Here is a 25,185-nt window from a genome sequence, read left to right on the forward strand (position 1 = left end):
TGGACAGCTGTCTAGGGTGGACTACAGAGTGGACGAGGTCCTCACCTGCACGTATGTCTATAATATACAAGAGACACTCTTCTCTCTTATATATCTTAAAATACATACTACAAATACATACTCGCAAGACCCCGATAGTACAACCACGCGAGGGACTGTCTCGCCATTGGTTGTCACGAATCACGCGGCTGAGTTGCCGCTCTCAATTATACCTGGTTGATACCTGGTTGATGGGGTTCTGGGAGTTCTTCTACTCCCCAAGCCCTGCTCGAGGCCAGGCTTGACTTGTGAGAGTTTGGTCCACCAGGCTGTTGCTTGGAGCGGCCCGCAGGCCCACATACCCACCACAGCCCGGTTGGTCCGGCACTCCTTGGAGGAAACAATCTATTTCCTCTTAAAGATGTCCACGGTTGTTCCAGCAATATTTCTTATAGTCGCTGGGAGGACGTTGAACAACCGCGGACCTCTGATGTTTATACAGTGTTCTCTGATTGCGCCTATGGCACCTCTGCTCTTCACTGGTTCTATTCTGCATTTTCTTCCATGTCGTTCACTCCAGTACGTTGTTATTTTACTGTGCAGATTAGGGACCTGGCCCTCCAGTATTTTCCATGTGTATATTATTTGGTATCTCTCTCATCTTCTTTCTAGTGAGTACAACCTTCTTTCTAGTGACATATTCTACAACCTCACACTGACAACACTTTATGGAACACTACAATACAGTCTCCAACTCAACATTACTGGCACTATATTAATACAGTCTACTAAACATTTTTTGACTAACTCCAACAAGTGGTGCTGCCACATTGCCAACTGGTCTGTCACAGTAAAGTCACTGATCCTTGGGTACTTAAGAACCTTTTGATGTTCCAAGTTTAAAAAAAAAATGTTGAATGTAATGAAATGCAAATTTTTAATGAAATGCAAGGAGATTTTTAATGAAATGTAATGAAATGCAAGGAGAGCTTTGAGACAATCCCAATAATTTAGGTGTTTTATCTCGTCTATGCGTGCCGTATATGTTCTCTGTATTCCCTCTATTCCAGCAATCTCTCCTGCTCTGAAGGGGGAAGTGAGAACTGAGCAGTACTCAAGACGGGACAACACAAGTGACTTGAAGAGTACAACCATTGTGATGGGATCCCTGGATTTAAAAGTTCTCGTAATCCATCCGATCATTTTTCTGGCTGACGCAATATTTGCTTGGTTATGCTCCCTAAACGTTAGATCGTCGGACATCATTATTCCCAAATCCTTGACATGCTGTTTACCCATTATGGGAAGATTCGATTGTGTCTTGTACCCTGTATTATGTTTCAGGTCCTCATTTTTGCCGTACCTGAGTACCTGGAATTTATCGCTGTTAAACATCATGTTATTTTCTGTTGCCCAATCGAAAACTTTGTTGATATCTGCTTGCAATTTTTTCATGTCTTCAGCAGAGGTAATTTTCATGCTAATTTTTGTGTCATCTGCAAAGAATGACACGAAGCTGTGACTTGTGTTTTTGTCTATATCCGATATGAGAATAAGGAACAGTAGTGGTGCAAGGACTGTACCTTGAGGTACAGAACTTTTAACTGCACTTGGACTTGATTTTATTTGATTGACTGTTACTCTTTGTGTTCTGTTCGACAGGAAATGGAGTATCCACCGTCCTACTTTACCAGTTATTCCCATTGACTTCATTTTGTGTGCAATCCCTCAATGGTCACATTTGTCGAATGCCTTTGCAAATTCTTGTGTATACTACATCTGCATTTTGCTTTTCTTCTAGAGTTTCTGGGATTTGGCTGTACATTTTACAATTGGCTGAATTGGCAACACTGTCAACTGTGAACTCAGGGAGTGGTGGTATTTCAGTTATTACTGCAGAGTAACTGTACTTGTTCACTTCACGTTGGACAGTGAGCCTGCACCTCTTGTGACTCCTTGGTGTAATACTTATTATTACAACTTGCCTTTAATCCAGTCTTAGGGGAACTAATTGGTTTTGTTATTATATTTCAAAATTATATTTAAATCAAGTATTATTTCAACATTAATTCTGATTAGTTATTTTGTCTTAGTACTGTGTCGTTCCAATTTTGATTAGTTTCGTTTTAGTTTTTATATTTGAATTAATATGCGTTATTATAATAAAATATATTTTCCAGATTTCAACATTATTGCTGAGCTTTTGCAGGCCATGTTAATATACAAGAACTTCAGAAAGACAGATGGCAATCCTGAGCCTGCAAAACCTGTTGCAGTTGGTGCAGCAGTTAATGCTACAAGGAAAGATGATGTTTCAAATCAAGATGGAGCTGCTTCGCAGGACTTCACAGAGGAAAATGAGCCCTCTGACATGAAAGCACTTACTCTTAAGATGACGCACATCGTTCTTCAGAAAAAAAAATATTCGCTGAACTTGAAAGTGTTATACTGCCGTGTCTTGAAGTAGCAGCTGACCTTATACATGGAGGGAAAGATGCAGTGAAGAAAGTGAAGCAGATTCCGTTGTCTGATACTACAATAAGTCGTCGGTCTATGATGTCAACACATGACCTGAAGGAACAGCTTGTTAAAAAATTGCGTCTAGCCGCTTCGTTTGGTTGGATGACAGCAGAGTCATAGGAGGAGAAGCACAGCTCATTGTTTACTGTCGGTGTCCAGACTTAGAAGAGAAAACCATTGTTGAACATTATTTGTGCTGCCTCCAACTGGCCGTAGAAACAACACCACACAACATTTCTCAGAAACTTCATGATTTCATTTTTGAAGAGGGTATTGACTGGTCAAAATGCATGTCGGTTACTACTGATGGTGCAATAGCTATGGTCGGTGCAATCAATGGTGTTGTAAAGAAAATCCAAGCGGTCTCACCAAATTGTATCGCAATTCACTGTGTGATTCACAGAGAAGCGTTAATGGCAAAGCGACTTAATGAAACTAGAAATGCTAAGGAGAAATTTAACTTTGAGCTTCTACTTGATGATGTTGTCAAAACTGTTAATCATATCTGTGTACATGCATAAAAGCATAGAATGTTTCGTGAGTTGTGTAAGGATATGGAAGCTAATTTCACAAAACTCCTCCTTCATAGTGAAGTACGTTGGTTATCTCGGGGTGAGGTTCTTAATCGAGTGTTTGCATTGAGAGAGCAGCTCTGTGTTGTCTTTACTGAGGAAGCCAACCCCATGACAGTTACTTGTCAGGATGTACTATGGCTGGCAAAATTGTCTGACATGGCTTCACTCTTCGATCATCTGAACAAGCTATAAAATCAGTCAGCAAGGCAAAGGTGGGGATAAGTATAGGGAAAATAAATGCATTTAAACTGAAGGTGAAAAAATGGAAAAGCAATGTAGAAAAGAGGTGCTTTTCTGATTTAGAATTATTTGACTCATTTATGAGAGAATGTGGCTGGGAACATGGTGAGCAGACAACAGAGCACACACTGGAGGTACATGTGTCACACTCAGTTATCAGACACCTTACTTTAATGCAAGAAAACCTTGACTTCTATTTCCCAGACAGTGAGAATGACCAGCTGACCTCCAACATGTGGATACTTAATCCCTTCACAGATGAAGCAACTGATCATTGTAATGCTCTTTTGGAGCTTCGAGCGGATTATTCACAAAAAGCAGTTTTCAAGACATTTAGCCATCCCATGGATGTCTGGGTAACCCTGCTTGATATCCCAGAGTACAAGGATCTAGCTCAGCAGACAATAGCCATATTTGTACAGATGCCAACATCATATTGGCGTCAGAGTCAACCAGGCATCACCAATCAACCAGGTCTATTTGTGTGAGCAAGGGCTGTCTAGGTGAAGACAAATAAAAGGAATGCAATCCTGAACTTGGATCCTCTCAGGCGAGTTGCACTTGAACATCGCCTGACGCCTCGATTCAACTTAATAGCAGACAAAGTGCAAGCCAAGCCACTGATTTTTTTTAAAGGATAACTATTTGTTTTATTTATTAATACCGTACCAAATACAGCAAACATTGTCTACAATTTTACTTCAGTGAAGGAAAATGGGTCTAAATGTCATGCATAATGTTATCTTGTGTATTTTGAGCCTCTTAGTTTGAGATGAGGTGTGTAAATATATGGATGAATATGTAACAAATAAAAAATAAGAGGAACTTTTTTTTCTGTTTACATAATCATACAAATGAGATATGAAACAAAAATTTTAAATATTAAAAACGTGAGATTTTTAATGAGACTTTTCGGGGTGGGGGGTGGAGAGCTTCTACTTTATCACCACAAGGAGGGGTGGGGGTGGAGAGCTTCTACTTGATCACCACTAGGAGGGGTGGGGGTGGAGAGCTTCTATTTTATCACCACAAGGAGGGGTGGGGGTGGAGAGCTTCTACTTTATCACCACAAGGAGGGGTGGGGGTGGAGAGCTTCTACTTGATCACCACTAGGAGGGGTGGGGGTGGAGAGCTTCTACTTTATCACCACAAGGAGGGGTGGGGGTGGAGAGCTTCTACTGATCACCACAAGGAGGGGTGGGGGTGGAGAGCTTCTACTGATCACCACAAGGAGGGGTGGGGGTGGAGAGCTTCTACTGATCACCACAAGGAGGGGTGGGGGTGGAGAGCTTCTACTTTATCACCACAAGGAGGGGTGGGGGTGGAGAGCTTCTACTTGATCACCACTAGGAGGGGTGGGGGTGGAGAGCTTCTATTTTATCACCACAAGGAGGGGTGGGGGTGGAGAGCTTCTACTTTATCACCACAAGGAGGGGTGGGGGTGGAGAGCTTCTACTTTATCACCACAAGGAGGGGTGGGGGTGGAGAGCTTCTACTTTATCACCACAAGGAGGGGTGGGGGTGGAGAGCTTCTACTTGATCACCACTAGGAGGGGTGGGGGTGGAGAGCTTCTACTTTATCACCACAAGGAGGGGTGGGGGTGGAGAGCTTCTACTGATCACCACAAGGAGGGGTGGGGGTGGAGAGCTTCTACTGATCACCACAAGGAGGGGTGGGGGTGGAGAGCTTCTACTGATCACCACAAGGAGGGGTGGGGGTGGAGAGCTTCTACTTTATCACCACAAGGAGGGGTGGGGGTGGAGAGCTTCTACTGATCACCACAAGGAGGGGTGGGGGTGGAGAGCTTCTACTTTATCACCACTAGGAGGGGTGGGGGTGGAGAGCTTCTACTTTATCACCACAAGGAGGGGTGGGGGTGGAGAGCTTCTACTGATCACCACAAGGAGGGGTGGGGGTGGAGAGCTTCTACTTTATCACCACAAGGAGGGGAGGGGGTGGAGAGCTTCTACTTTATCACCACAAGGAGGGGTGGGGGTGGAGAGCTTCTACTTTATCACCACAAGGAGGGGTGGGGGTGGAGAGCTTCTACTTTATCACCACAAGGAGGGGTGGGGGTGGAGAGCTTCTACTTTATCACCACAAGGAGGGGTGGGGGTGGAGAGCTTCTACTTTATCACCACAAGGAGGGGTGGGGGTGGAGAGCTTCTACTTGATCACCACTAGGAGGGGTGGGGGTGGAGAGCTTCTACTTGATCACCACTAGGAGTGGACGACATTAGAAAAGCTTGAAGACCACTGGTCTAGATACCCCCCCCCCCCCACAGTGGTGCCAGGCCAGCAAGACCCCCCCACAGTGGTGCCAGGCCAGCGAGACCCCCCCCCACAGTGGTGCCAGGCCAGCGAGACCCCCCCCCACAGTGGTGCCAGGCCAGCGAGACCCCCCCCCCACAGTGGTGCCAGGCCAGCGAGACCCCCCCCCCCCACAGCACAGCGCCCCCACACAGTGATGGTGTTGTGCTTGTGGGAAGGCACTGACTAAGCTCACAGATGCTATCACACCTTCACTACTGACAAAAATAACATCCTGGATACACTACCCTGTAGGAGAGAGCACCGCTCTACCTCCCAGCTGTATGATACACCCCGGGGGGGGGGGAGGATATTGCTACGTCAACCCTCACTACCAGGACCGTTTTCGCCAGTGTTGGCAACGGCAAGAATATGTCGCGCTAAAGTGCCTTATAATAACCTACCAGAGGACCCACGCACAGAAAACGGGACATTATGGAACACTAAGGTGTTCCATAATGTCTATTATGGACTATTAGCATTGAGGCACATTCCTATGTTCGTTTCCTTAATGTAGACTGCAGTGTGCAAGCCACCATCCCTTTCCGTGACTGTTACATCTAGAAAGGGCAGCTTCCCATCCTTCTCCATCTCGTAAGTAAAACTTGACACCGAATTTTGCTCGAATGCCTCCTTCAACTGCTGCAAATATACGACATCAGATACCTGCATAAATATGTCGCCAACGTACCTGCAGTATAAAGCAGGTTTCAAGTCTATGTCAACAAATCCTGCTGCTCTATGGTACCCATGTAAAAATTTGCAAACAGGACACCTAGGGGAGAACCCATGGCGACCTCATCTACTTGTTTATACATGTGTCCATCGGGACTCAAGAAAGGTGCCTCTCTAGTATGAATATGCCTTAATGCCAATAGTGACTGCCCAGACAGGAACAAGCGGAGTGTTGCCAACGCTTATGTCGACCGGGCTCTCACTCACAGCTCTGGTTGGAAGCAGGTCAACGAGGAACTCTGTAGAGTAAGGCAGATCCTAGTCAATAATGGCTACTCTAATGGTTATGTTGAAGACGTCATTAAAAGGTGACACGCCATGCAACCTCTGAAGAATCAACAAACACAACACCTGTGCCTCCTATTAGATTGTTCTACAGAAACTTCTTTTCCACGGTTCATAAAACGGAGGAAAGTGTCCTGAAAGATTTTATTGATAGGAACGTTATCCCCACAGACACAACTCAGAAGATACAATTAACAATTTACCACAAAAACAAGAAGACGGCCAACCTATTTATGAAGAACTCTCCAAATACCAAACAGAATGCCTTAAAAGAGATCAATGTCGTCTGTGCCTTCACATGCCCACTTGGAGACTCTCAGCCCCAAAGATCTCAGTATATAGGCAAGACAACAATGTCTCTTTCTAGGCGATTAACAATGCATAAACAACAGGGCTCCATCAAAGAGCCTATAATCTCATCACACAACCAGACCAGCATTAAAGAAATCTTAACAAGCAACACAGAAATTATGGATAGATACAGCGACAACAGATGACTCAACATGTGCGAGGCCCTACACATCAAAAAGTCAAAACCAGCAATCAACAGCCAATTAACACAATTACATTTTACCAAGTTCAAGACCCTCGAACCAACATCGAAACAATAGAAGCAATAACATAGAACACGCAATGGCCTATTAATACCCATTATGCCACTTGTTCATTTCATTCATGTCCTGTATCACCTCACCCCAAGCGAATATAAGCCTTGGCAGAGTATGGAAAATTTGTCTTTGAAAATGTAAGGAGTACCTTGCGAAACGCATACCTAGGGGTCAGACCGTAAATATAGTGTGAAAATGAATTTCGGAGAGTAAATTTTTCAACTTCCCTCGAAGTCGATTATCAAGTCGATCCCAATCGACTTGATAATGGTCCAGGACGGACCGGAACGTCGTCGTCCCTTCACCTTTTGTGTGTGGTTTGGTCAACATTTTCAGCCACGTTATTGTGACTCTTCATCTGCCTAAGTACTTTCGTATTTAATAATACATCTTCAGAAGGAATGAAGATGTATCTTTATTTCTTCTGCAAATGTATTATTAAATACGAAAGTACTTAAGGAAATTCCTTTTTCAATTGTTCCTTCATGTTCTGACACTGTCACATTTGTGTGTGATTTACACACACACACATTATATATATATATATATATATATATATATATATATATATATATATATATATATATATATATATATATATATATATATATATATATATACACATACACATTAGTATATTTTGGTAGCAGTCCTTCCTGTAGACATATATTATTAAATATGACCGAAAAATTAAGATTAATAATTCTAACACGAATTTTCTCAATATTTCTTATATTTCTTTTCACTGTTGATGGTAATTGAAAAATCAATTCTCCAAAATTCATTTTTATTTCTAGTCTTTCTATTCTAACGCGACACTTGAACGGTGTTTCGTAATAACTTATTACATTTTCAAAGACTTTAGTTTACACACACACACAACTATAACCTGCAAACACTAAACAGAGTTTAAACAGCTTTGATTTTATACCTGCATTTGGGTGAGGTGATATATTACAACAGTTTTGGATGAGGTGAAAACAAACTTTCAACACAAGACAGAACACGAAACAATGGGTATAATATTTTGTAAGTTAAAGGGAAGAATGGAAGTAACTGCAAAGGGCCTATTGGTCCATATTTCTTGATGCTTCTATATTGATGCGGAGTCTTGAAGTGGGTAGAATATAGTTGTGCATTAATTGGCTGTTGATTGCTGGTGTCGACTTCTTAATGTGTAGTGCCTCGCAGATATCAAGCCGCCTGCTATCGCTGTATCTATCGATGATTTCCGTGTTTTTTGTCATGACTTCTCTGGTGATGGTCTGGTTGTGGGAAGAGATTATATGTTCCTTAATAGAGTCCTGTTGCTTATGCATCGTTAATCGCCTGGAAAGAGATGTTGTTGTCTTGCCTATATACTGAATTCTTTGAGGCTTACAGTCCCCAAGTGGGCATTTGAAGGCATAGACGACATTGGTCTCTTTTAAAGCGTTCTGCTTTGTGTCTGGAGAGTTTCTCATGAGTAGATTGGCCGTTTTCTTGGTTTTATAGTAAATCGTCAATTGTATCTTCTGATTTTTGTCTGTAGGGATAACGTTTCTATTAACAATATCTTTCAAAGGACCCTTTCCTCCGTTTTATGAGCTGTGGAAAAGAAGTTTCTGTAAAATAGTCTAATAGGGGGTACAGGTGTTGTGTTAGTTGACTCTTCAGAGGTTCATGACGTTTCACCTTTCTTTTTATGATGTCTTCCACGAAACCATTGGAGAAGCCGTTGTTGACTAGGACCTGCCTTACCCTACAGAGTTCTTCATCGACTTGCTTCCATCCTGAGCTGTGGCTGAGAGCACGGTCGACATAAGCGTTGACAACACTCCTCTTGTACCTGTTTGGGCAGTTCACTGATGGCATTAAGGCACATTCCTATGTTTCTTTCCTTAGTGTAGACTGCAGTGTGGAAACCTCCGCTCCTTTCCATGACTGTTACATCTAGAAAGGGCAGCTTCCCATCCTTCTTCATCTCGTAAATGAAACTCAACACAGACTTCTGCTCGAATGCCTCCTTCAGCTCCTGCAGACAGGTACAAGAGGAGTGTTGTCAACGCTTACGTCGACCGTGCTCTCAGCCACAGCTCAGAATGAAAGCAAGTCGATGAAGAACTCTGTAGGGTAAGGCAGGTCCTTACCCTACAGTAAAAAGAAACATAAGAAATATTGAGAAAATTCGTGTTAGAATTATTAATCTTACTTTTTCAGTCATATTTAACAACATATGTTTACAAGAAAGACTACTTCCAATATATATATATATATTAGGTAGCAAAGTTTTTAGTAAATCGAGGCTCTTGGGCCACCAGCTGTGGGAACAGTGCGTCTCATCTTGGGGTAATCTTTCTAACATTGGGTCCTCAAACATTTGGATGGTGTTCCACACCCTGATGGCTTGGTGCTGAAGTCTGATGTTTAGTGGCTGCTATGTTCAGGAGTTCATGGAGCTCCTGGATTGCCTGATCATATGGTGGACTGGTGTTTTGACTGCACTCCTTAGCGCCTTATTTTGCACTGCGTATGTTCTCCAAGTTGGGGTTGGGGTAGGTCAGCTGTATACATATGTTGAATAGAATGAGAGAGAGGCAGCTTACTTGTGGTATAGGGGCCTGACAGCTGAGTGGACAGCACTTCGGAATCGTAGTCCTGAGGTTCCGGGTTCAATCCCCGGTGGAGGCGGAAACAAATGGGCAAAAGTTTCTTTCGCCCTTTATCCTGTTCACCTAGCAGTAAAGAGATACCTGGGAGTTAGACAGCTGCTACGGGCTGCTTCCTGGGGGTGTGTAACAAAAAGGAGGCCTGGTCGAGGACCGAGCCGCGGGGACGCTAAGCCCCGAAATCATCTCAAGACACTCCACTTTTCAGTTCTATTACGTCATCCCAAGTAGCTGCCGATATTAAGCCTAGCAGTTCTGTTGTCTATAAAGCTGTAGAGAGTAGCAGTAAATCTCTCAGGAAGTCCTAGTTCAGATATCTTATATTTTAGGCCTGTGTGCCACACTTTGTCGAAGGCTTTCGAGACGTCTCTAAGCACTATATTACACTGATCTTTTTTCGACACTGTATTGGCTATATGCTGGTAGATCAGGGCTCAACCCATTTTCGCACATGCTTATAGTCAATATCTTGCTTATGAATAAGTGCATATGTGACAAACTCAAATATTCACAATAAATTAGTATATCTTGAAAAGCTGAATAGAAAACCACAACCTAACCTAACCTTCATAGTATGTTAAGATATTACAATTAGTACTGAACCTATACCTATATTGATATTACAGTTTATAAAAATATAAAACAAAACTAAACTATTTAAATAAATTGTAAAGTAACTCAGGATATTGTCAAATTTTGTGTAAAATCTCTATTGTTTAATAAAACTGAGAGAAAAAATTAGTGCCTTGAAAAAATATGGCTTGGAATATGTCACATATGTACTTATTTATAAGAGAAATAGTGACTATAAGCAATAAGTCATATATGTGCTGTCTTCTGTGAGAGCAGGTTGCAGGGCTATAGCTGTATGGGCCCCTCTGTGGTGTCTAAACCCATGCTGCCTGGTGTTATACTTCCCTTCCTCTTCCATGTACTTCACAAGTCTCTGATTGATTATTTTTTCGAATATTTTACCTGGTACTTCGAGGAGGGAAATTGGTCCTGTAATTTTCAGTTTGGGTTGGGGGTTTACCTGGCTTGGGGATTAATATTATTGTGGCATTCTTGAAGTATGTGGGGAATAGTCCAGATGCAAGAGCTGCATTTATTATACATGTGTATTGATGGAGTGCAATCACTGGTAGGTTGGATAATACCATCTTATTTATCTTGCTGTTGCCCGGCGCCTTGTTCTTGAAAACTATAATTGCTTTATGAACCTCTGAAATGGTTATGTGTTTCATAAGGTGGCAGTCATCGCGGATGTTGTTAAGGTCTATTGTTTGCGTCGGGAGTAGTGCTGCAGCTCTGTTATCGACTTGAGTTGTAATGTCCCTCTCATTAATAGGGCAAACGTTTAATTTTTCTTCCGGGTTTATCCTGAATATTTTTTCCCAGAACTTCCTGAATTCCTGCTCTTGTTCTCTCTCCTCATAGAGTTTATTTCCTGAGGCGTCTATGATGTAGGGTGTTTCCTCAGAAGAGTTTCCCATCAGGGTCTTCACTTTTTTCCAGAACTTTCCCGGGTTTCTGAAGTTGACTTGAATTTTGCTTATTAGGTCATCCCATTGTATGGTGTACTCTGTTTTTGGTGAACTTTGCACAGATCTTGCAGCTCATCTTGTAGTTCCCTTTGTAGTCTTTTGCGCTCGTCCGTCCACCCACTGTGCGTTATGAGTTGTAGAAGGTTGTTATATCTGGTTTGTTGTGTCCTGAGTGCCTCAGTGGCTGGGGGGGGGGGAGGTGAGAGCCTCAGTGGCTGGGGGGGGGGAGGTGAGAGCCTCAGTGGCTCGGGGGGGGGGAGGTGAGTACCTCAGTGGCTGAGGTGCGGGGGGGGGGGGAGGTGAGAGCCTCAGTGGCTGGGTGGGGGGGGGGGAGGTGAGTGCCTCAGTGGCTGGGGGGGGGAGGTGAGTGCCTCAGTGGCTGGGGGGGGGGGAGGTGAGAGCCTCAGTGGCTGAGGTGGGGGGGGGAGGTGAGCGCCTCAGTGGCTGGGGGGGGAGAGGTGAGTGCCTCAGTGGCTGGGGGGGGGGAGGTGAGCGCCTCAGTGGCTGGGGGGGGGGAGGTGAGTGCCTCAGTGGCTTGGGGGGGGGGCGTTATATGGTGAGCTACGGGGATATGATTGTTCCTGCATTTTTCTATGGTGCTAATCCATGTATTTAACTGAGTGTTGATGCAGGATGTTTCCTTCCCGTTAAAGTCTGTGACACTGACTTACCTGTGCACTGCTCTTGAACGCTTCCCAGTCAGTTTTAGTGTATTGAAGTCTTGGTGGTGAGGGTTTCTGAATGGGGTTAGTTGATAGCGTCATTATTATTAGTAGGTGGTCGCTTGTGCTCACAGGGCCCCTTTCTATGTGGGTGTTTAGGAAGTGGTGGTTGTTGGACAGTATTATGTCTGGTTTACCACTGTGGCCTTGTCTGACGTAAGTTGGCAAGTACTGGGCCCAGGTGGGTTAGATTTACGTTACCTTATCATATTGTGGATGGCTTCTCCTGCTTGGTTGTTCCTTCCGTGTCTTGTGCCTTTAATTTGCTAAACTTGTCCACTAATTTAATGCTTGAAATTTATTAAATTATATTTGAAATTAACAAGTAGAGAGGGTTTTAATATGGGATGGCAAGTGTACAGTTAGAGTTGGTAATGGTATACACGTTGTGCGGAGAGTGTAGTGATGGGCCAGAGACCCCGGGCAAGTTGATGAAGCTGCCCCCTAGTCGTGCATACTGCCACCCCCAGGGGTCCTGGCCGACCCTCCTGCCACCCTCAGGGGTCCTGGCCGACCCTTCTGCCACCCTCAGGGGTCCTGGCCGTCCCTCCTGCCACCCTCAGGGGTCCTGGCCGACCCTCCTGCCACCCTCAGGGGTCCTGGCCGTCCCTCCTGCCACCCTCAGGGGTCCTGGCCGACCCTCCTGCCACCCTCAGGGGTCCTGGCCGACCCTCCTGCCACCCCCAGGGGTCCTGGCCGACCCTCCTGCCACCCCCAGGGGTCCTGGCCGACCCTCCTGCCACCCCCAGGGGTCCTGGCCGACCCGTCCTGCCACCCTCAGGGGTCCTGGCCGACCCTCCTGCCACCCTCAGGGGTCCTGGCCGACCCTCCTGCCACCCCCAGGGGTCCCTGGCCGTACCCTCCTGCCACCCCTCAGGGGCCCTGGCCAACCCTCCTGCCACCCCCCGGGGCCCTGGCCGACCCTCCTGCCACCCTCAGGGGTCCTGGCCAACCCTCCTGCCACCCCCAGGGGTCCTGGCCGACCCTCCTGCCACCCTCAGGGGTCCTGGCCGTCCCTCCTGCCACCCTCAGGGGTCCTAGCCGACCCTCCTGCCACCCTCAGGGGCCCTGGCCGACCCTCCTGCCACCCCCAGGGGTCCTGGCCGACCCTCCTGCCACCCTCAGGGGTCCTGGCCGACCCTCCTGCCACCCTCAGGGGTCCTGGCCGACCCTCCTGCCACCCTCAGGGGCCCTGGCCGACCCTCCTGCCACCCTCAGGGGCCCTGGCCGTCCCTCCTGCCACCCTCAGGGGCCCTGGCCAACCCTCCTGCCACCCCCAGGGGTCCTGGCCGACCCTCCTGCCACCCTCAGGGGTCCTGGCCAACCCTCCTGCCACCCCCCGGGGCCCTGGCCGACCCTCCTGCCACCCTCAGGGGTCCTGGCCGACCCTCCTGCCACCCTCAGGGGTCCTGGCCGAACCCTCCTGCCACCCCCAGGGGTCCTGGCCGACCCTCCTGCCACCCTCAGGGGTCCTGGCCGACCCTCCTGCCACCCTCAGGGGTCCTGGCCGACCCTCCTGCCACCCCCAGGGGCCCTGGCCGTCCCTCCTGCCACCCTCAGGGGCCCTGGCCAACCCTCCTGCCACCCCCCGGGGTCCTGGCCGACCCTCCTGCCACCCTCAGGGGTCCTGGCCGACCCTCCTGCCACCCTCAGGGGTCCTGGCCGACCCTCCTGCCACCCTCAGGGGTCCTGGCCGACCCTCCTGCCACCCCCAGGGGTCCTGGCCGACCCTCCTGCCACCCTCAGGGGTCCTGGCCGACCCTCCTGCCACCCTCAGGGGTCCTGGCCGACCCTCCTGCCACCCTCAGGGGTCCTGGCCGACCCTCCTGCCACCCTCAGGGGTCCTGGCCGACCCTCCTGCCACCCTCAGGGTATCCTGGCCGACCCTCCTGCCACCCCCAGGGGTCCTGGCCGACCCTCCTGCCACCCCTAGGGGTCCTGGCCGACCCTCCTGCCACCCCCAGGGGTCTTGGCCGACCCTCCTGCCACCCCCAGGGGTCTTGGCCGACCCTCCTGCCACCCCCAGGGGCCCTGGCCGTCCCTCCTGCCACCCCCAGGGGTCCTGGCCGACCCTCCTGCCACCCTCAGGGGCCCTGGCCGACCCTATCACCATCCATAACTAATAATTTACAATTCATCCATTGATTTTGATTTACTTTTTTCAGGAGGCCTGGGCCCTGCCAGCGGCCACAGGTGATAGTGTAGTGCGCAGTTGGCAGGTTAGAGAAGCAGGCGGGTAGTGAGGGAGCAGCAGTGTAGAGGCAGTATTGGCAGGTTAGAGAAGCAGGCGGGTAGTGAGGGAGCAGCAGCAGTGTAGGAGGACAGTATTGGCAGGTTAGAGAAGCAGGCGGGTAGTGAGGGAGCAGCAGTGTAGAGGCAGTATTGGCAGGTTAGAGAAGCAGGCGGGTAGTGAGGGAGCAGCAGTGTAGAGGCAGTATTGGCAGGTTAGAGAAGCAGGCGGGTAGTGAGGGAGCAGCAGTGTAGGAGGCAGTATTGGCAGGTTAGAGAAGCAGGCGGGTAGTGAGGGAGCAGCAGTGTAGAGGCAGTATTGGCAGGTTAGAGAAGCAGGCGGGTAGTGAGGGAGCAGCAGTGTAGAGGCAGTATTGGCAGGTTAGAGAAGCAGGCGGGTAGTGAGGGAGCAGCAGTGTAGAGGCAGTATTGGCAGGTTAGAGAAGCAGGCGGGTAGTGAGGGAGCAGCAGTGTAGAGGCAGTATTGGGAGGTTAGAGAAGCAGGTGGGTAGTGAGGGAGCAGCAGTGTAGAGGCAGTATTGGGAGGTTAGAGAAGCAGGTGGGTAGTGAGGGAGCAGCAGTGTAGAGGCAGTATTGGCAGGTTAGAGAAGCAGGTGGGTAGTGAGGGAGCAGCAGTGTAGAGGCAGTATTGGCAGGCTAGAGAAGCAGGCGGGTAGTGAGGGAGCAGCAGTGTGGAGGCAGTATTGGCAGGTTAGAGAAGCAGGCGGGTAGTGAGGGAGCAGCAGTGTGGAGGCAGTATTGGCAGGTTAGAGAAGCAGGCGGGTAGTGAGGGAGCAGCAGCAGTGTAGGAGGCAGTATTGGCAGGTTAGAGAAGCAGGCGGGTAGTGAGGGAGCAGCAGTGTAGAGGCAGTATTGGCAGGTTAGAGAAGCAGGCGGGTAGTGAGGGAGCAGCAGTGTGGAGGCAGTATTGGCAGGTTAGAGAAGCAGGCGGGTAGTGAGGGAGCAGCAGTGTAGAGGCAGTATTGGCAGGTTAGAGAAGCAGGCGGGTAGTGAGGGAGCAGCAGCAGTGTAGAGGCAGTATTACCATAACACAGGTATACACAGCACGGGTGGCGCGTCTCTACCGCGGTCACCTTCACCTGCACGAATGCAATGGAACTATCAGGAGAAAGCGCCAAGCCATTACGACTATATAATACCTGGAAGGACTCACGATACGAATTTGGGATGGGACGGGGGAAGGAATGGTATCTTGAGATGATTTTCGGGGCTTATCGTCCCCGCGGCCCGGTCCTCGACCAGGCCTCCTTTTTTGTTACATATCCCCCAGGAAGCAGCCCGTAGCAGCTGTCTAACTCCCAGGTATCTATTTACTGCTAGGTGAACAGGTGCTTCAGGGTGAAAGAAACTTTGCCCATTTGTTTCCTGCCTCCACCGGGGATCGAATCCGGAACCTCAGGACTACGAATGCGAAGCGCTGTCCAATCATCTGCTATTGACAGCTGGCTCCCCCCTCCTCCCCTCATGGGGCCTATTGGTCACCTGAGCACCATTCCACTAGTGGAGAAATAAATAAAATGAGGGCTGGGGAAGGACCGGGCCCCGGGGACGCTATGCCCCGAAACCATCACAAGGGTAGAGGCGCATGGGTATGTATGGCATGGGTATGTTGGTAACAATTCACCTTTGTCAACTGACAGTAATGACACTATGTAGAAACATGCCTCGAACACTGTGTAGGGCAGACTTAGATATGTACATTCATGTTTGTAGGTTACATTACCACTTTAGAAGCACTACAATCACCTCGTGTGGTTGAGTGTTCAGTAAACCCCTGAACTATATGTTTAACACATCTCTCACCCTCTCCATGGAGGACACAAGACAATGTATATATGCTGGCTTAGCACTGTCACTGTCTGGCCACGTCTGTGCCCCACTCCCACCCAGCTGGCCAAGGTCCCACTCCCACCCAGCTGGCCAAGGCCCCACTCCCACCCAGCTGGCCAAGGCTCCACTCCCACCCAGCTGGCCAAGGTCCCACTCCCACCCAGCTGGCCAAGGCCCCACTCCCACCCAGCTGGCCAAGGTCCCACTCCCACCCAGCTGGCCAAGGTCCCACTCCCACCCAGCTGGCCAAGGTCCCACTCCCACCCAGCTGGCCATGGTCCCACTCCCACCCAGCTGGCCAAGGTCCCACTCCCACCCAGCTGGCCAAGGCCCCACTCCCACCCTGCTGGCCAAGGCCCCACTCCCACCCAGCTGGCCAAGGCTCCACTCCCACCCAGCTGGCCAAGGCCCCACTCCCACCCTGCTGGCCAAGGCCCCACTCCCACCCAGCTGGCCAAGGTCCCACTCCCACCCAGCTGGCCAAGGCCCCACTCCCACCCAGCTGGCCAAGGCTCCACTCCCACCCAGCTGGCCAAGGCCCCACTCCCACCCAGCTGGCCAAGGCCCCACTCCCACCCAGCTGGCCAAGGCCCCACTCCCACCCAGCTGGCCAAGGCCCCACTCCCACCCAGCTGGCCAAGGCCCCACGCCCACCCAGCTGGCCAAGGTCCCACGCCCACCCAGCTGGCCAAGGCCCCACGCCCACCCAGCTGGCCAAGGCCCCACTCCCACCCAGCTGGCCAAGGCCCCACTCCCACCTAGCTGGCCAAGGCCCCACCACCCAGCTGGCCAAGGCCCCACGCCCACCCAGCTGGCCAAGGCCCCACGCCCACCCAGCTGGCCAAGGTCCCACTCCCACCCAGCTGGCCAAGGCCCCACGCCCACCCAGCTGGCCAAGGCCCCACGCCCACCCAGCTGGCCAAGTTCCTCCGCCATCTATATTTCTGCCTCCAACTCAAATATCAAAACAAATGAATTGAGAAAACTTGAAAAATACAAAATAGTTTGTGACTAACAAGAGTCTTGACGTAGGAATAGGTGTCAGACAACGATCAAAGTTCTTTTAATGACTAATTTCAGCGTCCTGTTTACAGTAACTACTTAAGGGGGTCGGCGGGAAGAAAATGGTGGCCGTAAGCAATTCTCTCTAACCGACAGTTAAGTCAAAGGTTAAGGAGCCTCGTCAGCTACTTTTAACCACTGGAACAGTTTCCATCAAGATGGGTAATGCCGTTTAGGCGCCGATAACAAGACAAAGAAGACTAAGTCTGTTAGTCTTCAAAGACATAATTACTAAATTAAACGGATTCGTGTTATACAATTCTATAAACATTTATTTTTGTTTCTTTTCAAATGCTAAAGTTCCTGTGGTTCACCTTAATATTTCTTATGTTTGAGGCATTAAAGTCGTCTATTAACGCTAACACAAACATTGTTTTGTTTATCTTCACCGGGAAAGTTGAAAAGCAAAACAAGAATTAAAAGTGTTAAACAAACAATATTGTGAAAGATGATCTTAAGATATTAATACAAATATGACTTGGTGATGGGTGAACTGTTAACTGTTGTTGGTGCCGTCCTTAACAAGGTTGTTCCACGTGTGCGGAGGCTCGCGCGCGCCCTCCTGCACCTCACACCAGTTGGCCTCATACACCCAGACAACCAAGGGAGGAGGGGGGGGGGGGTCAGATCCCCTCACACCTTAAGGGGAGCTTGGACGCGACTACTCGTAGACAACTTGTCTGCTCAGGGACTCTCCCACCTTATAAATTACGTCTGAATTTGGCCGTTTATCCGTATGGCCGAAAATGGACGTAAATTGAAAATGAAAAAGAAATTTTTAATAAATTTTGTATTTTTGTTTTCTAAAACAGGAAGCTGAGGGTCCTCGGCTAGGTTAGGAGGGCAGGAAATTCTCCTAAGATTCCAAACGTTATGAAAAACGTTAATTGAAGGTTTCCTCTACTAGCCTAACCGACTAAGCGAGAGGACTCAAACAGAAAACGGGACCCAGTACGTCACTTTCGTGAGCTGATTTCATTTCAACTTGCGTCCATTTTTGGCCAGAGTGCGCACACTCGGCTGGTGTACCTGCGGTGTTGGTGGGGTGTCACAGGGGCAGCGGGGAGGGCTGGTGTACCTGCGGTGTTGGTGGGGTGTCGCAGGGGCAGCGGGGAGGGCTGGTGTACCTGCGGTGTTGGTGGGGGTGTCGCAGGGGCAGCGGGGAGGGCTTGTGTACCTGCGGTGTTGGTGGGGTGTCGCAGGGGCAGCGGGGAGGGCTGGTGTACCTGCGGTGTTGGTGGGGGTGTCGCAGGGGCAGCGGGGAGGGCTGGTGTACCTGCGGTGTTGGTGGGGGTGTCGCAGGGGCAGCGGGGAGGGCTGGTGTACCTGCGGTGTTGGTGGGGGTGTCGCAGGGGCAGCGGGGAGGGCTGGTGTACCTGCGGTGTTGGTGGGTGTCACAGGGGCAGCGGGGAGGGCTGGTGTACCTGCGGTGTTGGTGGGTGTCACAGGGGCAGCGGGGGGGGGGGGGGCTGGTGTACCTGCGGTGTTGGTGGGTGTCACAGGGGCAGCGGGGAGGGCTGGTGTACCTGCGGTGTTGGTGGGTGTCACAGGGGCAGCGGGGGGGGGGGGCTGGTGTACCTGCGGTGTTGGTGGGTGTCACAGGGGCAGCGGGGAGGGCTGGTGTACCTGCGGTGTTGGTGGGGTGTCGCAGGGGCAGCGGGGAGGGCTGGTGTACCTGCGGTGTTGGTGGGGGTGTCACAGGGGCAGCGGGGAGGGCTGGTGTACCTGCGGTGTTGGTGGGGTGTCGCAGAGGCAGCGGGGAGGGCTGGTGTACCTGCGGTGTTGGTGGGGGTGTCACAGGGGCAGCGGGGAGGGCTGGTGTACCTGCGGTGTTGGTGGGGGTGTCACAGGGGCAGCGGGGAGGGCTGGTGTACCTGCGGTGTTGGTGGGTGTCACAGGGGCAGCGGGGGTGGGGGGGGGGGCTGGTGTACCTGCGGTGTTGGTGGGGGTGTCACAGGGGCAGCGGGGAGGGCTGGTGTACCTGCGGTGTTGGTGGGGGTGTCACAGGGGCAGCGGGGAGGGCTGGTGTACCTGCGGTGTTGGTGGGTGTCACAGGGGCAGCGGGGAGGGCTGACTACCTTACTTGTACACCCGCCAAAGGTTATTAACTCACCCATATGGACACACCCTCCACACCCCCCCACACCCACCATACCCTCCACACCCACCATACCCACTACACCCTCCACACCCACCATACCCACTACACCCTCCACACCCACCATACCCACTACACCCTCCACACCCACCATACCCACTACACCCTCCACACCCACCATACCCACTACACCCTCCACACCCACTACACCCTCTACACCCACCATACCCACTACACCCTCCACACCCACCATACCCACTACACCCTCCACACCCACCATACCCACTACACCCTCCACACCCACCATACCCACTACACCCTCCACACCCACCATACCCACTACACCCTCCACACCCACTACACCCTCCACACCCACTACACCCTCTACACCCACCATACCCACTACACCCTCCACACCTTACTTGTACACCCGCCAAAGGTTATTAACTCACCCATATGGACACACCCTCCACACCCCCCCACACCCACCATACCCACTACACCCACCATACCCACTACACCCTCTACACCCACCATACCCACTACACCCTCCACACCCACCATACCCACTACACCCTCCACACCCACCATACCCACTACACCCTCCACACCCACCATACCCACTACACCCTCCACACCCACTACACCCTCTACACCCACCATACCCACTACACCCTCCACACCCACCATACCCACTACACCCTCCACACCCACCATACCCACTACACCCTCCACACCCACCATACCCACTACACCCTCCACACCCACCATACCCACTACACCCTCCACACCCACCATACCCACTACACCCTCCACACCCACCATACCCACTACACACTCCACACCCACTACACCCTCCACACCCACCACACCCACTACACCCTCCACACCCACCACACCCACTACACCCACCACACCCACTACACCCTACACACCCACCATACCCACCACAGCCTCCACACCCACCATACCCACTACACCCTCCACACCCACCATACCCACTACACCCTCCACACCCACCATACCCACTACACCCTCCACACCCACCATACCCACTACACCCTCCATACCCACCATACCCACTACACCCTCCACACCCACCATACCCACTACACCCTCCACACCCACCATACCCACTACACCCTCCACACCCACCATACCCACTACACCCTCCACACCCACCATACCCACTACACCCTCCACACCCACCATACCCACTACACCCTCCACACCCACCATACCCACTACACCATCCACACCCACCACACCCACTACACCCTCCACACCCACCACACCCACTACACCCTCCACAGCCTCCACACCCACCATACCCACTACACCCTCCACACCCACCATACCCACTACACCCTCCACACCCTCCACACCCACCACAGCCTCCACACCCACCATACCCACTACACCCTCCACACCCACCACACCCACCACACCCTCCACACCCACCACACCCACCACACCCACCATACCCACTACACCCTCCACACCCACCATACCCACTACACCCTCCACACCCACCATACCCACTACACCCTCCACACCCACCATACCCACTACACCCTTCATACCCACCACACCCACCATACCCACCACACCCTCCATACCCACTACACGCTTCACACCCACCATACCCACTACACCCTTCATACCCACCACACACCCACCACAGCCTCCACACCCACCACACCCATCACACCCACCACACCCACCACAGCCTCCACACCCACCACAGCCTCCACACCCACCACAGCCTCCACACCCACCACACCCATCACACCCACCACACCCACCACACCCTCCACACCCACCACAGCCTCCACACCCACCACAGATTCCACACCCACCACACCCACCACACCCACCATACCCACCACACCGTCCACACCCTCCACACCCACCACACCCTCCACACCCACCACACCCTCCACACCCACCACACCCTCCACACCCACCACAGCCTCCACACCCACCACAGCCTCCACACCCACCACACCCACCACACACCCACCACAGCCTCCACACCCACCACAGCCTCCACACCCACCACAGCCACCACACCTACCACACACCCACCACACCCACCACACCCTCCACACCCACCACAGCCTCCACACCCACCACACCCTCCACACCCACCACAGCCTCCAAGTGTAGCCAGTGTACCAAGTGTAGCCAGTGTACCAAGTGTAGCCAGTGTACCAAGTGTGGCCAGTGTACCAAGTGTGGCCAGTGTACCAAGTGTAGCCAGTGTACCAAGTGTAGCCAGTGCACCAAGTGTACCAAGTGTACCAAGTGTGGCCAGTGTACTAAGTGTAGCCAGTGTACCAAGTGTGGCCAGTGTACCAAGTGTGGCCAGTGTACCAAGTGTGGCCAGTGTACCAAGTGTGGCCAGTGTACCAAGTGTGGCCAGTGTACTAAGTGTAGCCAGTGTACCAAGTGTGGCCAGTGTACCAAGTGTAGCCAGTGCACCAAGTGTGGCCAGTGTACCAAGTGTGGCCAGTGCACCAAGTGTGGCCAGTGTACTAAGTGTAGCCAGTGTACCAAGTGTGGCCAGTGTACTAAGTGTACCAAGTGTGGCCAGTGTACCAAGTGTGGCCAGTGTACTAAGTGTAGCCAGTGTACCAAGTGTGGCCAGTGTACTAAGTGTACCAAGTGTAGCCAGTGCACCAAGTGTGGCCAGTGTACTAAGTGTAGCCAGTGTACCAAGTGTGGCCAGTGTACCAAGTGTGGCCAGTGTACCAAGTGTGGCCAGTGTACCAAGTGTGGCCAGTGTACCAAGTGCACCAAGTGTGGCCAGTGTACCAAGTGTGGCCAGTGTACCAAGTGTGGCCAGTGTACCAAGTGTGGCCAGTGTACCAAGTGTAGCCAGTGTACCAAGTGTGGCCAGTGTACCAAGTGTGGCCAGTGTACCAAGTGTGGCCAGTGTACCAAGTGTGGCCAGTGTACCAAGTGTGGCCAGTGTACCAAGTGTGGCCAGTGTACCAAGTGTGGCCAGTGTACTAAGTGTAGCCAGTGTACCAAGTGTGGCCAGTGTACCAAGTGTAGCCAGTGCACCAAGTGTGGCCAGTGTACCAAGTGTAGCCAGTGCACCAAGTGTGGCCAGTGTACTAAGTGTAGCCAGTGTACCAAGTGTGGCCAGTGTACTAAGTGTACCAAGTGTGGCCAGTGTACCAAGTGTGGCCAGTGTACTAAGTGTAGCCAGTGTACCAAGTGTGGCCAGTGTACTAAGTGTACCAAGTGTAGCCAGTGCACCAAGTGTGGCCAGTGTACTAAGTGTAGCCAGTGTACCAAGTGTGGCCAGTGTACCAAGTGTACCAAGTGTGGCCAGTGTACCAAGTGTGGCCAGTGTACCAAGTGTGGCCAGTGTACCAAGTGCACCAAGTGTGGCCAGTGTACCAAGTGTGGCCAGTGTACCAAGTGTGGCCAGTGTACCAAGTGTGGCCAGTGTACCAAGTGTAGCCAGTGTACCAAGTGTGGCCAGTGTACCAAGTGTGGCCAGTGTACCAAGTGTGGCCAGTGTACCAAGTGTGGCCAGTGTACCAAGTGCACCAAATGTGGCCAGTGTACCAAGTGTGGCCAGTGTACCAAGTGTGGCCAGTGTACCAAGTGCACCAAGTGTGGCCAGTGTACCAAGTGTGGCCAGTGTACCAAGTGTAGCCAGTGTACCAAGTGTACCAAGTGTGGCCAGTGTACCAAGTGTGGCCAGTGTACCAAGTGTAGCCAGTGTACCAAGTGTGGCCAGTGTACCAAGTGTGGCCAGTGTACCAAGTGTAGCCAGTGTACCAAGTGTGGCCAGTGTACCAAGTGTGGCCAGTGTACCAAGTGTGGCCAGTGTACCAAGTGTAGCCAGTGTACCAAGTGTGGCCAGTGTACCAAGTGTAGCCAGTGTACCAAGTGTGGCCAGTGTACCAAGTGTAGCCAGTGTAAAGTGTGGCCAGTGTACCAAGTGTGGCTGTGTACCAAGTGTAGCCAGTGTACCAAGTGTACCAAGTGTGGCCAGTGTACCAAGTGTGGCCAGTGTACCAAGTGCACCAAGTGTGGCCAGTGTACCAAGTGTGGCCAGTGTACCAAGTGTACCAAGTGTGGCCAGTGTACCAAGTGTGGCCAGTGTACCAAGTGTACCAAGTGTGGCCAGTGTACCAAGTGTGGCCAGTGTACCAAGTGTACCAAGTGTGGCCAGTGTACCAAGTGTGGCCAGTGTACCAAGTGTGGCCAGTGTACCAAGTGTAGCCAGTGTACCAAGTGTGGCCAGTGTACCAAGTGTGGCCAGTGTACCAAGTGTGGCCAGTGTACCAAGTGTAGCCAGTGTACCAAGTGCACCAAGTGTGGCCAGTGTACCAAGTGTGGCCAGTGTACCAAGTGTACCAAGTGTGGCCAGTGTACCAAGTGTGGCCCGTGTACCAAGTGTGGCCCGTGTACCAAGTGTGGCCAGTGTACCAAGTGTGGCCAGTGTACCAAGTGTGGCCAGTGTACCAAGTGTGGCCAGTGTACCAAGTGTGGCCAGTGTACCAAGTGTGGCCAGTGTACCAAGTGTAGCCAGTGTACCAAGTGTGGCCAGTGTACCAAGTGTAGCCAGTGTACCAAGTGTAGCCAGTGTACCAAGTGTGGCCAGTGTACCAAGTGTGGCCAGTGTACCAAGTGTGGCCAGTGTACCAAGTGTGGCCAGTGTACCAAGTGTACCAAGTGTGGCCAGTGTACCAAGTGTGGCCAGTGTACCAAGTGTAGCCAGTGTACCAAGTGTGGCCAGTGTACCAAGTGTGGCCAGTGTACCAAGTGTGGCCAGTGTACCAAGTGTACCAAGTGTGGCCAGTGTACCAAGTGTGGCCAGTGTACCAAGTGTACCAAGTGTGGCCAGTGTACCAAGTGTGGCCAGTGTACAAAGTGTAGCCAGTGTACCAAGTGTGGCCAGTGTACCAAGTGTAGCCAGTGTACCAAGTGTGGCCAGTGTACCAAGTGTGGCCAGTGTACCAAGTGTGGCCAGTGTACCAAGTGTGGCCAGTGTACCAAGTGTGGCCAGTGTGTAACACCATAAATGGTTGTATTTAATACTTCACATAAAAGCATTTCGATACACATATAATGCTACAAGGAGAGTCAGTTACACAGGATATTGGCGGCGCCCGGCTGCCAGCCTTGAGCAGTTTGAAAGTCATACCTTTTGAGTGTTGATTGTCACAGGTAGAGTAGAGGTCAGGTCGTGTCAGGTGACCTTCCTCTCTGCTTACCTGATAATTGTAGACGGGTGGCTGTGTTGTTTCCATCAAACAAGTCGCTGTCTAGGTGTGATAGGAAGATAGCCAGAGGCTCTTTCCTGGTCGGCGGAGTTTAGCTCCCGGTTCCCCAAAATACCCATGGAAGTGTACATTAGCTATACACAGAGAGATACAGACAGTGTGAGAGCTTACCATATTATAATCAGAGACTGAATGAGAGTGTAAGGTTGACGTATATTTAGCTTTCCAATTTAAGTGTTTTTTTGTGTGATGACTCAAATTCTGCATCAATGTTGACATTTAAATATCAAGTGAAATGGTTGAATTATGATACCCATAAGAGTGAATACATAATAATAAATATCTAATTGATTAACTAACTTTTTAAATTGTCTTAATTGTGATCCTTAGATCTTGGATACTGACAGCTAGAGAGGCGAACACTCTGATGTGTACTTGCTAAAGGTTATGACTTAAAGATTCTTGACTATATGATTTACATGCTTACGGTGGTTACTTGGTCACACCAGATAATATTACAACTTCCATT

The 25,185-nt window shown here is 50.8% G+C and overlaps 2 protein-coding genes across 2 annotated transcripts in view; one reads left to right on the forward strand and one right to left on the reverse strand.

Moving 5' to 3' along the window:
- LOC123753377 (protein suppressor 2 of zeste-like) overlaps window positions 1-25,185 on the reverse strand; it is a 280,164-nt gene that overhangs the window by 250,324 nt on the left and 4,655 nt on the right. The window lies entirely within an intron of this gene.
- LOC138350053 (calphotin-like) lies at window positions 18,056-24,446 on the forward strand. Its single transcript, XM_069300335.1, has 2 exons — window positions 18,056-18,061; window positions 21,564-24,446. The coding sequence occupies exons 1-2, from the start codon at window positions 18,056-18,058 to the stop codon at window positions 24,444-24,446; spliced, it is 2,889 nt and encodes a 962-aa protein (XP_069156436.1).

The sequence above is a fragment of the Procambarus clarkii genome, chromosome 43 (assembly GCF_040958095.1).
Source record: "Procambarus clarkii isolate CNS0578487 chromosome 43, FALCON_Pclarkii_2.0, whole genome shotgun sequence".
NCBI classification, from domain to species: Eukaryota; Metazoa; Arthropoda; class Malacostraca; order Decapoda; family Cambaridae; genus Procambarus; species Procambarus clarkii.